At 40.3% G+C, this 12,695-nt stretch overlaps 1 protein-coding gene across 13 annotated transcripts in view; it reads left to right on the top strand.

The window, feature by feature from the left end:
- MTSS1 (MTSS I-BAR domain containing 1) overlaps positions 1-12,695 on the top strand; it is a 117,899-nt gene that overhangs the window by 12,417 nt on the left and 92,787 nt on the right. For 12 of the 13 annotated variants that reach the window (XM_085221665.1, XM_085221667.1, XM_085221663.1 and 9 more), the window contains exons 2-3: positions 3,132-3,193; positions 5,633-5,706. The exons of the other annotated variant lie outside the window; for it this stretch is intronic. In XM_085221665.1, coding sequence (XP_085077791.1) covers positions 3,132-3,193; positions 5,633-5,706 — 136 coding nt within the window. The remainder of the gene's footprint in view (positions 1-3,131; positions 3,194-5,632; positions 5,707-12,695) is intronic. 13 annotated transcript variants of the gene reach the window in all.

The following is a 12,695-nucleotide window of genomic DNA, read 5'->3' as shown; positions in this document are numbered from 1 at the left end:
ATGCGTGTTGAATTGAGGATTAAGTTTCATGGCTATTCGGTACGTGGTTTCTGCCACTACTGTATTTCTCCTGGTGGGCACTTTGATGAAAGCAAGAGCTGTAATTCCAAATGGGGATGGAACGGAGGAGGCACATAGAGAGATTATGGAGAAGAAGCTGCTCTTAGGGTACCGGAAGCCTGCATGTGTTTCAAAAAATCACTGAACTACTGTGTTGTCGTGGTTTGTCCCAGCAAGCATTGCTCCCCAGGTGCTGGAGGTGGTGTAAAACCCCTCATATTAGAACTGGCAAAGTGGCAGGTGTCATGCACTTCGGCCTTAGCTGAGATCAGAACGGTTTGGGTTCAGCACAAGTATGGTGGTGGAGGTGCTTTCTGGGCAGGACAATAGGATTTGTGTGCAATGTTTGAGTTACATGTTACTGAGAGATGAATGTTCTGATTCAGCTGCAGAAGGGAAAGGCAAATAACAAATTCTATTGGAGTACAAACAAAATACACTGCTGTTTTCTTCTGCCCAAAATGAGGTAAGGTGCTCTTGCACCAGTGTAGGAGTGCCTAGGTGAAGAGATTACATTGCAATAACAGGTACATAATGTATATTTTTAACCAAACCGATTTAGCAACTGATGTAAGTGGGTTGTTAAAGCTTAATTAAGTAGTTGTGATTTTGAGAGAAAATCACTTTTAGAGACAAAGAATAAATAGCTATGGAAATGCTTACTGAATGTTCTGACTTTGCTTTCTTTGTGGCCAGCCTGCAAAAAAATAAAATAAAATAAAAAAGTAAAGGTGTTTTCTTCCTGAGCTATGTTTTGATAGGACTGTCTTAAGCTTCCCCACAGCGTCAGGTTGGTGTCAATCTCCTGCCTGCCATTAGGCACAGTTAGCAGGGTAATACATCACTGAGATGGAAACATAATCAGGCTGCTTTGGTATCCTCTGTTTGTCAGCTTGCGTTTTGCTCAAGAATCCAGTAAAGCCCTGGGCCCTCTGCTAATTGTCAGGGCTTTCAAGGCTCCTGGCGTACCCATGCATAATGCATATATGGCATGCGGGCAAACTCCGAAATGCAGCTACTGCAGAGAGAGATGGAGTTCAGTGCAGAGGATTTCAGCAAAACTAATAGGTTTAAGGAAATGGATTTTTTTTTCCCCCTCAAATAAGTGGGTTTCATTTTTAAATGCCTGGCAATTTTTGCACAGCGCAAAGCTCTTTTATTCTAGGTTTTGCCACCTTGATAATGGGTGTCTTCTTTCTTGCTTTCTCCCTTTCCCACTGGCTCTGTCGTGTGTAGATATAATGAGGTTTTATGACCACCTGGTGTACATTGCTCACAGGAAAAAAAACCGCACACAAAAAAAAACCCACCAAAAAAGCAAACACAATACTTAGTGAAGAATATTGAGAGTAGCTGCTTAGTACTTGAGACATGTACGGTAGGGTCTGTCGTGGTGCTGCCAAGCCCCTCTGCTGACTGAGTTTCGCTGTGCAGTGTCTGTATGGGAGATGCATGCACCACATCTATGAAACGACATCTCATTTTTCAAAATATGATCAGTAGAGAATGTTAAACTGTCACTGATGAACAAAGGCCATTGTCCAGGGGAAGACTTTGGTTTTAACCCTTAGTTTAATTCTAGTCGTTTTGGCCATGGCATGTGAATGTCTGGGAGCTGTCTCACCAGGGTGCACCGAGGAGCTTGAATTGGGTTGGCTGCTTTTGGGGAAGGGATTGTCTTTGCCCCAAAGAAGATGAGATGTGGCCTCTTGTGGTAGAGCAAGAAAAGGTTTGGATTGAGTTTATTACAAGCAATGACGCTTGCTTGCAACCTCTTACAGTCAGAGCTGTGGTAATGTTGGCCTTGAGAAGCTGCCTTACGTGGGCCTTATTGCTTTGGTGCTCTGCTTACACCTTCAGTAAATGGAAGCACCAATCTAGGGGACATTTTGAGGTTTCTTTCTGCCACTGATTTTGCTTTTAACAGAAAATTTGCACTTCTTCTGCAGGGAGCAAGTTAACATTAGTTTGGTCTAAAAAAGATGGTAGTTTACCATAAAAATGAGCACTTCTTTTTTCAACTTGTAAGAACACTTGGTGTTGCAGCTCTTAATGTGGACTCCTACCATACTTTAAGAAAATAGGGGAGAAGTTCACAGGAAACTCCAAGAGGAATTAAACCTTAAAAACTTTGCATATGGTTGCTCAATGGTGTACTGCTTTACCAGCATCTCTGGAGAAGGCAGCTCTGAGTTCATTGGGGCTGTTTTGTAGGAAATCCTTCAGCTGTTGAGAATAATTGCCTTCGGGCTACTCTATGTTTTGTGTTACTTTGAGACAGCTTAAGGTGGTCTCTTGGGCAACTTAGACCTTAATTAAAAAATAAAATACTTTGCAATAAGAGAATGGGAAACTGGGAATTGCGCTGGGAGTCCATACATAGAAAAATGCAACTGGAATTCTGTTCTTAGTTTTGGGAGATTCGCTGTACGTTATGCAGTAACCTAGCACCTCACTTCTCATAAGTTTGTCTTCACTGTTTTCATACAAAGTGAAGAGTTTCTTCAGTTGAAATCAACTTTAGTGTTTTTGCTTGGCATGTCTATCAAGTCTCCGCCCAGGACCTCGTGTTTCATCTGAATTCAGAACCAGATGGAGTGCCATAGAATCATAGAATGGTTTGGGTTGGAAGGGACCTTTAAGATCATCTAGATCCAACCCTCCTGCTATAGACAGGGACACCTCCCTCTAGACCAGATTGCTCACAGCCCCATCCAGCCTGGCCTTGGATGCTTTTAGGGAGGGGGCATCCACAGCCTCACTGGACAACCTGTTGCAGTGTCTCACCACCCTCAGAGTAAGGAATTTATTTCTGATATCTAGTCTACATCTACTCTCCTCCAGTTTAAAACCATTTCCCATTGTCATGTAGCTACATGCTATCTATTTACTGGTATTAAAGAATGTGAGAGACCACTTACTAGGAAAACATTTTTTGATGTTAGAGAATAAAGATTCAATAAAGTCATCGTTGCAGCTTCTAGTTTCAGTTGAACTTGAAATCTGCAGTATCAAAAACATAATGTTCAAACAAAGTACTCATTTTTGTATTTTCTTTTTTCCTCTTGCAGGGAAGTTACCCAGTGTGGGAAGATTTTATAAATAAAGCTGGGAAATTGCAGTCTCAGCTTCGGTAAGTCAAGATCTCCTACAATTACTTGTGTGTATGAATGTAAAGATTAAATATAGCTTCTGCCAGGGTAATTTTCTAAGCAAGTCACAGTAAAATTGTACGTATTTCATAGTCAACATCCATGTTTGTAATTGCCTCACACTACTGCTGCTGTTGTAGTGTATTTAGGCAAATGCATACCTATCACCAACAGTCCATAACAAATGTGAAAATAAATTGCATGGCTTCTGATGGAAAATTTGATAATGTATTGTTCAGTGAATGGGCTGATATGGAATTAGACATATCTTGTCATTTTTATGTCTGTAGAATATGGAAGGTTTATATCAGAAGAAGGCTCAAAAAGTTGTTGAAGAGTCTTAACAGCACTTTCTTCTGCTTTAAAAGCCAAGGGAATTTCTGTGCTGGACCTTTTTGCAGTGGTTATTAAAACTTACTTTATTGGCATATACTTTGCAAGAAGCATTCAAGATTACTTTCTGCAGATTTGTGTTAATAAGTGCCATGTGCATCACACTCAGACCAATTCTGTTACCTCTAGAATTCATTCTCTCGTAAAGTCTGCTTCTGCTAATACAAATCCAAACTCAGTTTCTTCTAAAGCCACAATTTCTTCTACGCTCCCCAAAGCATCAGTGTGTTTTTGCAGCACCAGCAGAGGTCATAGGCTTGGTTACTGGCAGTATATTTTGTGGTTCTGCATTGCGAACCGTTCCTCAGAAGCTGTTGTTTAGACCCATTTGCCCTAAACGACTGGAATTTGCTGTTCTCCCTTGCTGTACCTAAAACATCACACTTGTATGTGGTTTTTCCTTTTCCAGCAATCGCATCACATTAAGGGACTGTGAAAGAAGTAGGGGAAGTAGTAAAAGAGGAATGGAGAACTTTTTTCTCTCTTTATACTCTTCAAATGCAAACCTTCTGAAAGGCATGAGAACTAGTTGTATTTCCCAGTCCCATAGTGGTGCATTCAGTGTAGACTTCTCTAGCTGAAGAGCATGGAAGTAGGCAGCTTGAAAGCCTATGTTTGAGGATTTGATGTACGTTTCCAGCAAATGTGAGCCTTTGGTTCATTTCTCTGTGCTCTCCTAGGGGAGAGCAGATGTCACCTGAGCTGGAGCCAGCTCTGCCTTGATTCTTCTTGGCGAAGAAATGGAACTTTGTTATTAGCAATATAATTAATAATTAACAAGATAGTACATGGGTAACAACATTATCTGTGAGTTTGGAGGACTAAGATCACAAACACTGCTGAGAAAAATCCCAGGAAAGGTTATCTTCTTCCAGGGCTAAATATTACTAGCTAAGTGGAGTGCTGTCAGGTTGTGATTTTTTTTTGTGTTCCCTTTTATCTCTCAGGCACATGAAGGGTCCTTATGCATGTGGTTGGACCTCTCAAGCCTGTTATTTGAGATCAGATCCTTTGTGCTCTCAGTAGGCCATTCGCTATGCTGCCAGTTATGTCCTCCGTATTTTGAGCATACTTGGAGTAAGGCTCGCATAAAATCTGCCCTAATTATGGAGTTCTCTGGTTTTTTTGGCTGAAGATCAGCTTTCCTGCTGTTCTCCTGTGGGTTTTTTTTTTGTTTGTTTGTTTGTTTTGTTTTTTTTTTGGGGTGGGTTATTTTATTTTTTATTTTTATTTTTTTATTTATTATTTGAAGGGTTTTTTTGTTTAAAAACCAACATATGTTCAGGTGCCATCCACCTGAACATATGTTGGTCTGTGTGTGCTTTTCAAACTGAGAGGGAGCTGGGGTGAGCTGAGAGATCCCATCCCTCTCAGGAAGGGGGCCAGCACCCTGCTCCACTCTTCCCGGAGCACTGCATCAGAAAATCCTCCTTTTTGAGAGGGGAGAATTCCTTCCCCTCCCACCACTGCTTTCCCTTTTACCCAAGAAATCCAAACCTGCATGGTTTCTAGGAGGTTATTATTTTCTGTTTGAAGAAATGCTCATACTCAAATGAAAAATTCAGGAGAGTGTTTGGCCAGGATTCTGGATAAAAACAAGGTCCTGAATACTTATTCTCAAAATACATATGTACCCTGGAAATAGCAATGGCTGTAATTTGTACACTAATGGGTTCATTATAATGCATGTTAGATTTGTTTTTCATGTTTGACTGCTTAATATTAGTTCATCAGAGGAAATCAGCCTGAAGGGGGATGGCTGTGCTCTTTTGAAACAGCACCTGTCCTGCACAATTCACAGCACAAAATTAGCCTGGCTGCCTCCAAGTCCATAGTGCTGACACAAAGCGAGGAAGAGATTAAGAAAAGGAGCAAGGGAAAAGGCTAAAATCACATATAAAAGAGAATATTTTTGTGGCCTCTGCAAGTTCACAGTGGCATTCTTTATAAGCCTGAATGTTTTTGGCAATAATTAAATAGGCAGCAATGAGACAGTGCTAATGTTTTGTTATCTGTATGCATTTCAGGACTACAGTAGTAGCAGCTGCTGCCTTTTTGGACGCCTTTCAGAAAGTGGCTGACATGGCTACTAATACACGTGGTAAGCAGATGTGTCAATATTGAGTTTAACAGAATGCTGCGTGGTTTATACCATTTGTTGTAGTAGAAGAGTCTAGCTTATTACATGGACAAGCAGATCTGTGAGACATCTGTTGTACGGACTTGCACTTTGAAAACGCGACATGTGAAAAAGGAAGTTGCCATTTCTTCACCAAAAAAAAAAAAGCTGGAAACCTGTAATTTAAATGTGTCATCCATAATGTGAACGCTTCTAATTACCATTTGAATTATATGTTGATGAATAATATTTTAGAAAGCAAGATTTACTGAAATCTGTATTCACTGATGCTTCTGTACCTTAAGTAAAAATAAAAGCTGTAAGACTTGGTATTCATCTGCTATAGCTGAATGTAGGGTTGCTGATGATAGGGATGATAACAGCTGATGCTGTGGCCTTTGGGGTCTGTGTATAACAATGATGGTAGCTTGTACTTGTATTTTTAAGGTAAGTCTTCCCTTGTCCTTCTTGACGTCTGACATTACTGACCAAAAGCAATTCTCCTTCGCTGTGGGCTTCTCTGGTGACAGTGTAAGCTTGTTGGTTACAAGGCAGGCCAAAACAGTACAGCTGGCAATCTTTCCAGGCTGCTGAGTTGGAAGAAAACAAAAGGCTGCTTCTCTGTGATGTTGGATGCCCAGTGACCAAGGCAGCATGTGCAGATGTCCATGCAGGGGCAGGGCAGTCCCCATGGTCACTGTGTCCCCGAGCTCTGTCACTGAAGAGCAGTTCTGAATTGGATTATTGCTGCCAACTGAGTGTCTTTTGGTCCTCTCTAGCCTTAGAGGCTTGGTAATGTGTTGTTTTTTGGTTTTTTTTTTTGAAGTCCTAGTATGTCCTTGGCGTTTGACTTGGATAGAAATGAAGCAATATTGCTAATGTGAGGAGTTTGCATTTTTGTCAGCAGTGTGCAAGCTCAGCCAGACTTGCATTTCCCCCCTGCCACTTCTGGCTAAGAGGAGCAGCAGCAGCTGCTGGAGCACATATTAAGCCATAGAATGACAACAGGGAACAATGATTTTTCCTTTTTAAAGCTAATATTTACATTCTGATTTGCAGTTCCTTCACTCTGTGCATGCTTTCTATAAATTATGCATCATTACTCAAGTAAAATAATCAACTTTTCAGAAAGTGAAGTACTCTAAGTGTGGAACCTAGGGCAGCCCTTAAGCTGGATTTCTAAAATGTCTTCCCTTTGAGCTTTTCTTTTCTATTCCTTTTCCCTCTGTCTCCCAAAAGGAAAACAAATTTAGCCCTACCAAAATCCTTGAGACTTGTGTTGTCTTCTGGCTGTGCTGGCAGGCTTACAGAACCTCATTCAGATACAGAACGAATGAAACTCTCCTATTCTCTGACAAAAATGGCTTGTGTGGGTATTGAAGGGTATTTTGCACTTTCTGCTATGTTACTTGGACTGTGTCCAGCAAGCATCGTGTCTTGTCTCTTATCTCTTAGAACACATCCTTCACAAAAGGAGCTCTGTGAATCCAGGCCTGCCAACTTTGTATAGTTCCTCTGTTCTGTCTTTCTCCTCTCCTGACTGAAAGGATAGAAGGGAATTTTGTTTTTATTTTTGGAAAGTGATGTTCTGGGCAAAGAATCAAAATTCCAAGCTAGAGTTGGTTCTGATTTGTCTCCCAACTCAACTTTCACTCACGCCTATTTGAGTATTTACACATAACTAGTCTATTGACTTGGAGCATCTCTGAAATTTCATGGGTTCTGTAGAAAATACACCTTCTCCCCCCCCCCCCGCCCCCTCAGCTTGCTGGGGCAGAGAAAATATCTTGCATTGAACATGATGGTAAAACTCTATGCTTACTAGGGCAAACTGTCATTAAAACATGTATGTTGCAGTCAGTATAAAAGCACCCTCAGAAACAAAAGCAAACAAACTTAGTGTTTTTCTTCTCTGATGCTCCCAGTTCCCTTTGATGAGTTTTCTATCTTGGAACAGTTCTTTGTTAAATTTTGCCTGTTGCTTCTCCAATTTGTAAAATGTTGTATTTTGTTTTCTGATTGAATGCATGGCTATGCATGAAGCCATTTGGAGAGTCAGTTAACAGGTTACCCAATGTAAGCAATGTTAATATTCAACTTTTCTGTTCCTGTGCATAGGTGCATCCTCTTCTTAAATCCATCCACAGATGTTAAAGATAAACCACGAGGGCAGGGGAGGGGTGAGATGTGTGGCACACCTCATGATGAGGGTGCTGAGGGTTGGTGTATTCTGAATCCTCAGGACAGCTTGTCAAGGCATGGACTGATGCTTCTGTGGAGAATTTTGTACAAAAATGTGAAAAAGATGCCTGTTCTGAGGGATGGGTGGTGTTAGTGCTTTGTTGAGTGACTGAAGTGTTGTAAAGCTAGGGCCTGCATTTTGCTTGCATTTGCCTACAGTTTTAAAGAAGTTCAAGTGAAGGAGCTTGTTTCCACCAACTCCCGTCCTTGTTCCGGCTGATATCTTCCTATACCCCATGTAGCATAATTACTTTTCCTAAATGCTGGCTTTTCCATTTTTAGTGCACCTTTAGCTTGGAGAAGAGAAGGCTCTGGGGAGACCTCATTGTGGCCTTCCAGTATTTGAAAGGAGTGTATAAACAGGAGGAGAATGGCTGTTTACAAGGGTGGGTAGTGATAGGACAAGGGGGAATGGTTTTAAAATGAGACAGAGGAGGTTTAGGTTAGATATTAGGAGGAAGTTTTTCACACAGAGGATGGTGACACACTGGAACAGGTTGCCCAAGGAGGTTGTGGATGCCCCATCCCTGGAGGCATTCAAGGCCAGGCTGGATGTGGCTCTGGGCAGCCTGGTCTGGTGGTTGGCAACTCTGCACGTAGCAGGGGGTTGAAACTAGATGATCATTGTGGCCCTTTTCAACCCAGGCCATTCTATGATTCTATGATTTCTGTGTATCTTACTTCCTTCTGATTCACTGATGGTAATAATGAGACCTCAGCTTTACATTCCAGTTTGGAAATCAGACAGAGGACATGACTGGAGCTCTGCCCATGGTAAAACCAATAGTTGGATGAGCCAGCTCTACTTTCTGTATTTTCCTCACACTGTAGCTTTTGAGGAAGGGAAATGATATTACTTTACATGTGTTTCAGTCTTGAGTTTTTGTAAGATCTAGATATTTATCTTGCAGTTCAGGCTGTGTCTGACATAGAGCCAGGCAGAGCTTGTTAGTGTGTAGTGGGATCTGATATTACTTCTCTCTGTAATTACTAGAGAGAATACTGTTAAGAAAGAGAACTGAACTTCGTTAGTAGTCCATGAAAATTGGAAATAGTTTTAAATCCCAGACTTTAAAACTCATGGAAGTTAAATAAATACTTTGGCTACCTTTGAACATCAGTCAAGTTTGCTTTCAGTGTTGTGTTCAGTTCTTGTAATGATCTAAACTTTGTTTTTTGTTTTTTTTTTTTTTGTCACGTGGCGTAAGTCTTTCAATATCCAAAACTCTGAGTGTCCTGTTTGCATCAGTTCTCACCTAAGCATGAAAGATTTAAATCTGATTTCATTTAGGAGCTGTTTACCTGATACTTTGCATATTAAAAATTGTTTTGTGAAGCAAGAACTGCGCATCCCCAATGCCACATATAAACAAATTGTCACTTGGTTTTGAACAGTATTTACAAGGAGGTGTGTAAACTGCTTTGCTTTATGTACGCTAGTATTTTTCTGCTTCTGCTGCATTTGAATGTTCTTTGTAGATAAGTACTAGTATTCAGGAACTTGAAGTAGGTAAGAATAACTATCCTCCTTGTTATGACAGAAGTTGTGTGAAGGCATGCACACTTCTTCTGTATCTACTTAATACACAGTCAGTGGCTTCCATGGAAATAAACAATCTTGCCTATCTGCATCTTCACAGGTGTAAATTAAAATTTATAGAAAGATGATCTAAAAGCTTTGATTTACCCAGAAGCTTAAAATTGATCTTCAAAGGGAGATCGTTAATGAGGCAGCTGATACCTAGCTGATACCCACTCTTCTGGGATTGTTGTTTTTCATTCATTATAAAGGGCTTTACATATACATAGGTGTGTTTGATGTAAGCAGATTAGTTAAAGCATTTTAAGATACATTTCAGTGTATCACATGGCTTTGTGTGGCCAGTTGGATTCCATGAATTACAATGCTATTTGAAGTTGCCTCATTTCAGCTTCACAAGTGCTACTAAAGGTATGCTTTCCTTGCCTTTGGTAACGTTGACAATAGTACCTACAAATAGGTAGGGACTATTTATGTTTTTCATCTCTTTCACTTTATCGTTGGCTGAGAGGACTTTAATATTATACAGAGCTTCTGGAAACAGGGGTAAGAAATTCTGATTGAGGGTACTTGGTGGGTAGGGTGTGTTTGGGGTTGAGGAGGGAAGAGCTGTGGATGGCCAACCAGCTGTAGAGCTGGAAGTGGAAGTGGGCTGGAGCCTTCATGGTGCATGGCAATGACAGGGTAACAAAAATATCATAGCACTTTTAGTGCTTCTCTTTTAGAGGAAAAGGATATTTTGGCCTAGATGAAGTTCTGCATTAGTCTGTCTTGCTTTTTTCAGGCCCCATTAAACTTTATCAGCGCTCAGAAATGTAAATATGCTTTAATGCTTTTACTGATAAAATTAAATATGATTAATATCTGTAAACGTATGCCTCGGGTAACTTGTAATGCAGTGAGCAGGTAGCTCTTGTACTGCAGTGAGCAGTGACTGCCTTTCATCTTTAATAAAACCGCTTAAAATGGTACCTTTGGTGCAGATTTGTATTCATGGGCAGATTCCGCACATGTGTTGTTTCAAGTACTGTGTGAACACCTTTAGGTAGTCCTTATTCTGGATGTTTCATTGTCATCTTGGCCAGGATAAGTATGTATTGAAGTGTTTTTCCATGGTGACAGGCTGCACAAGCTGTTGCAGTGCTGGAATTAGCATCCATATCTTCTAAATAGATGTTCTTAGGCTTTCTGAACTGACAGCTCACTCACTGCAAACAAGGCACAGTGTGACCCCAGGGACATATGCTTAGTGTCACATATGGTAGGGCACCCTATGGAAAGGGGGCTTGCTTAGTTCTTTATTTTCTTTAAAATTGATAAATTGAGCCTGGGCACAGGGGTAGAAAGCACTTACCATTGTCTACAGCAGTGGACCTAAAGTGCCTACAGCGTTTTGCAAATGTCTTTGTATGCCCTTGGCATACTGGGGAGCTGTGAGGGTGTTCTCTGCATAAATTGAGAGTAAAAAGAAAGCTGGGCATGAGGCAAGGGATTCTTACTGATCAATTGTTTTGTTTTTCTTGACTCCTCTTTAACTTCAGACGCTCATATCCAAATAATGAAAGCTTTGTTTGGGCTTCCTGTCAGTTAAGATAGGACTTGGTAATAAGCACTTATTCCTCCCATGGAGTCTTTGAAGCAAAATAATACAGTCCAGGCATTTTCTTGCAGATTTTCAAATATAAAATGATCAGGAAGAAAGTTTTTGAAATGAACCATACAATCTTCTGTTGTGCTTTCAAGATGATGCAGAACACGGGATCAATTCAAAATCTTCGGTAGATGATTTTGTAACTGGATGCATGTTTACACATCGGTTGCGTTTTGAGAAATGAGACTTGAAAATGCTTTTATTTTTGAGTGCAAAAGCTACAAGACATACATATATGTAACACTGCAATCAAAATGGGATGAAAACAATGACACTGGTTGCAGTGCTTTGCTTATTAATGAATTTATTTTTTTATTTAGAGGATTTAGAGGGCTGCTGTGGAAGTAAAACATTACCATTGCCTTTGCTTTGGGAGAATGCGTAAAAGAGTTTTATTTATCTTTTTTGACTTTTATTTTCTCTCTGTTGTTAGAAGCAAGACAAAATCTAGCTCGGTATTGATGGCAACGTTTGTGTTTCTGTGATGCTCATTCCTGAGAAGAAATTTCCGGGATGATAAATGGAAATAAGTGCTGTAACTGCTATACTACCAATGGTGCTGTGCACAGTACAGTGTATAAGCAGTGTTTTTATTTGTCATACAACGTAATATTTTTTGAGTTTAAAGTGCTTTGCTAAGAATCTAAAATGTTTTTAGGAAAGTGATAAAGCTACCAGGTAACTGTGGATGCTGACAGCAGACACACTTCAATGCAACAGTATAACCTCTGTGAAGGAGAAAAACAAAAGATTGAGGGGAAAAGAAGTATAAGTAAGCTTCTTTAATATTTCATCCAAGGAGAGGGCAGCTGTATGAAGGTAGGAATGGCTGGCCTTTTTCCCACCCCTCTCTCCTACTGAATGCAAATCTACTTGCTGTCATTTGAGTGAGAAATCTTTGAGAGTGTGGGGGCAGGAGGGAAAGTGCAGAGTTAATTTACCGGATTCTCAATGCCAGCTGTAGTTCTCCCTCTTCTTTCTTAAATGACTGCATTACTTTCTGTAGGAGAGAATATCACGTCCTGTTTTTCTGCAGACTTGGGATGGATGAATGGATTATTATTTCCAAGAGCTGTCTCTTATTCTGTGACAACATAATATCTTCACGTAGAGTTCCTACACTTTAGTAACTAAATACTGGCCTTGTAATTCCAAGGAGATTTGTCATTCTTAGTAATTAGAACTGAGCTTTCAATATCTTAAACATCCAGTCTGGACAACAGTGAGGATAGATCACTAATAAATTATCTGAAGGACATTCTTTCTGATAGTGTGTAAGAAGCGAGGATACAAAAACATCCATTTGATAATGGGACATGGATTTGAAAATGAAAGCCGACGTTTGAGTTGGCAGTTATTTTTCCCAGTGTAGCACATGTTCCTGTGGTGGGAGATCTTCTTTCAGCTAATTCAGTCAGCTTTTGATGTGATAAATTGCTGGTTGGCACATAGCAACAGTTTTGGAGTAACCACAACAAGAGAGTTGTTGCAGCTTTTCTTTTTTTAATCTGTCATCGGTTGGATAGCAACTGATGAAGA

Source organism: Meleagris gallopavo, chromosome 3, assembly GCF_905368555.1.
Source record: "Meleagris gallopavo chromosome 3, MGAL_WU_HG_1.1, whole genome shotgun sequence".
NCBI classification, from domain to species: Eukaryota; Metazoa; Chordata; class Aves; order Galliformes; family Phasianidae; genus Meleagris; species Meleagris gallopavo.
The sequence above is the reverse complement of the archived record's forward strand: the minus strand, read 5'-3'. Positions and strand labels throughout refer to the sequence as shown.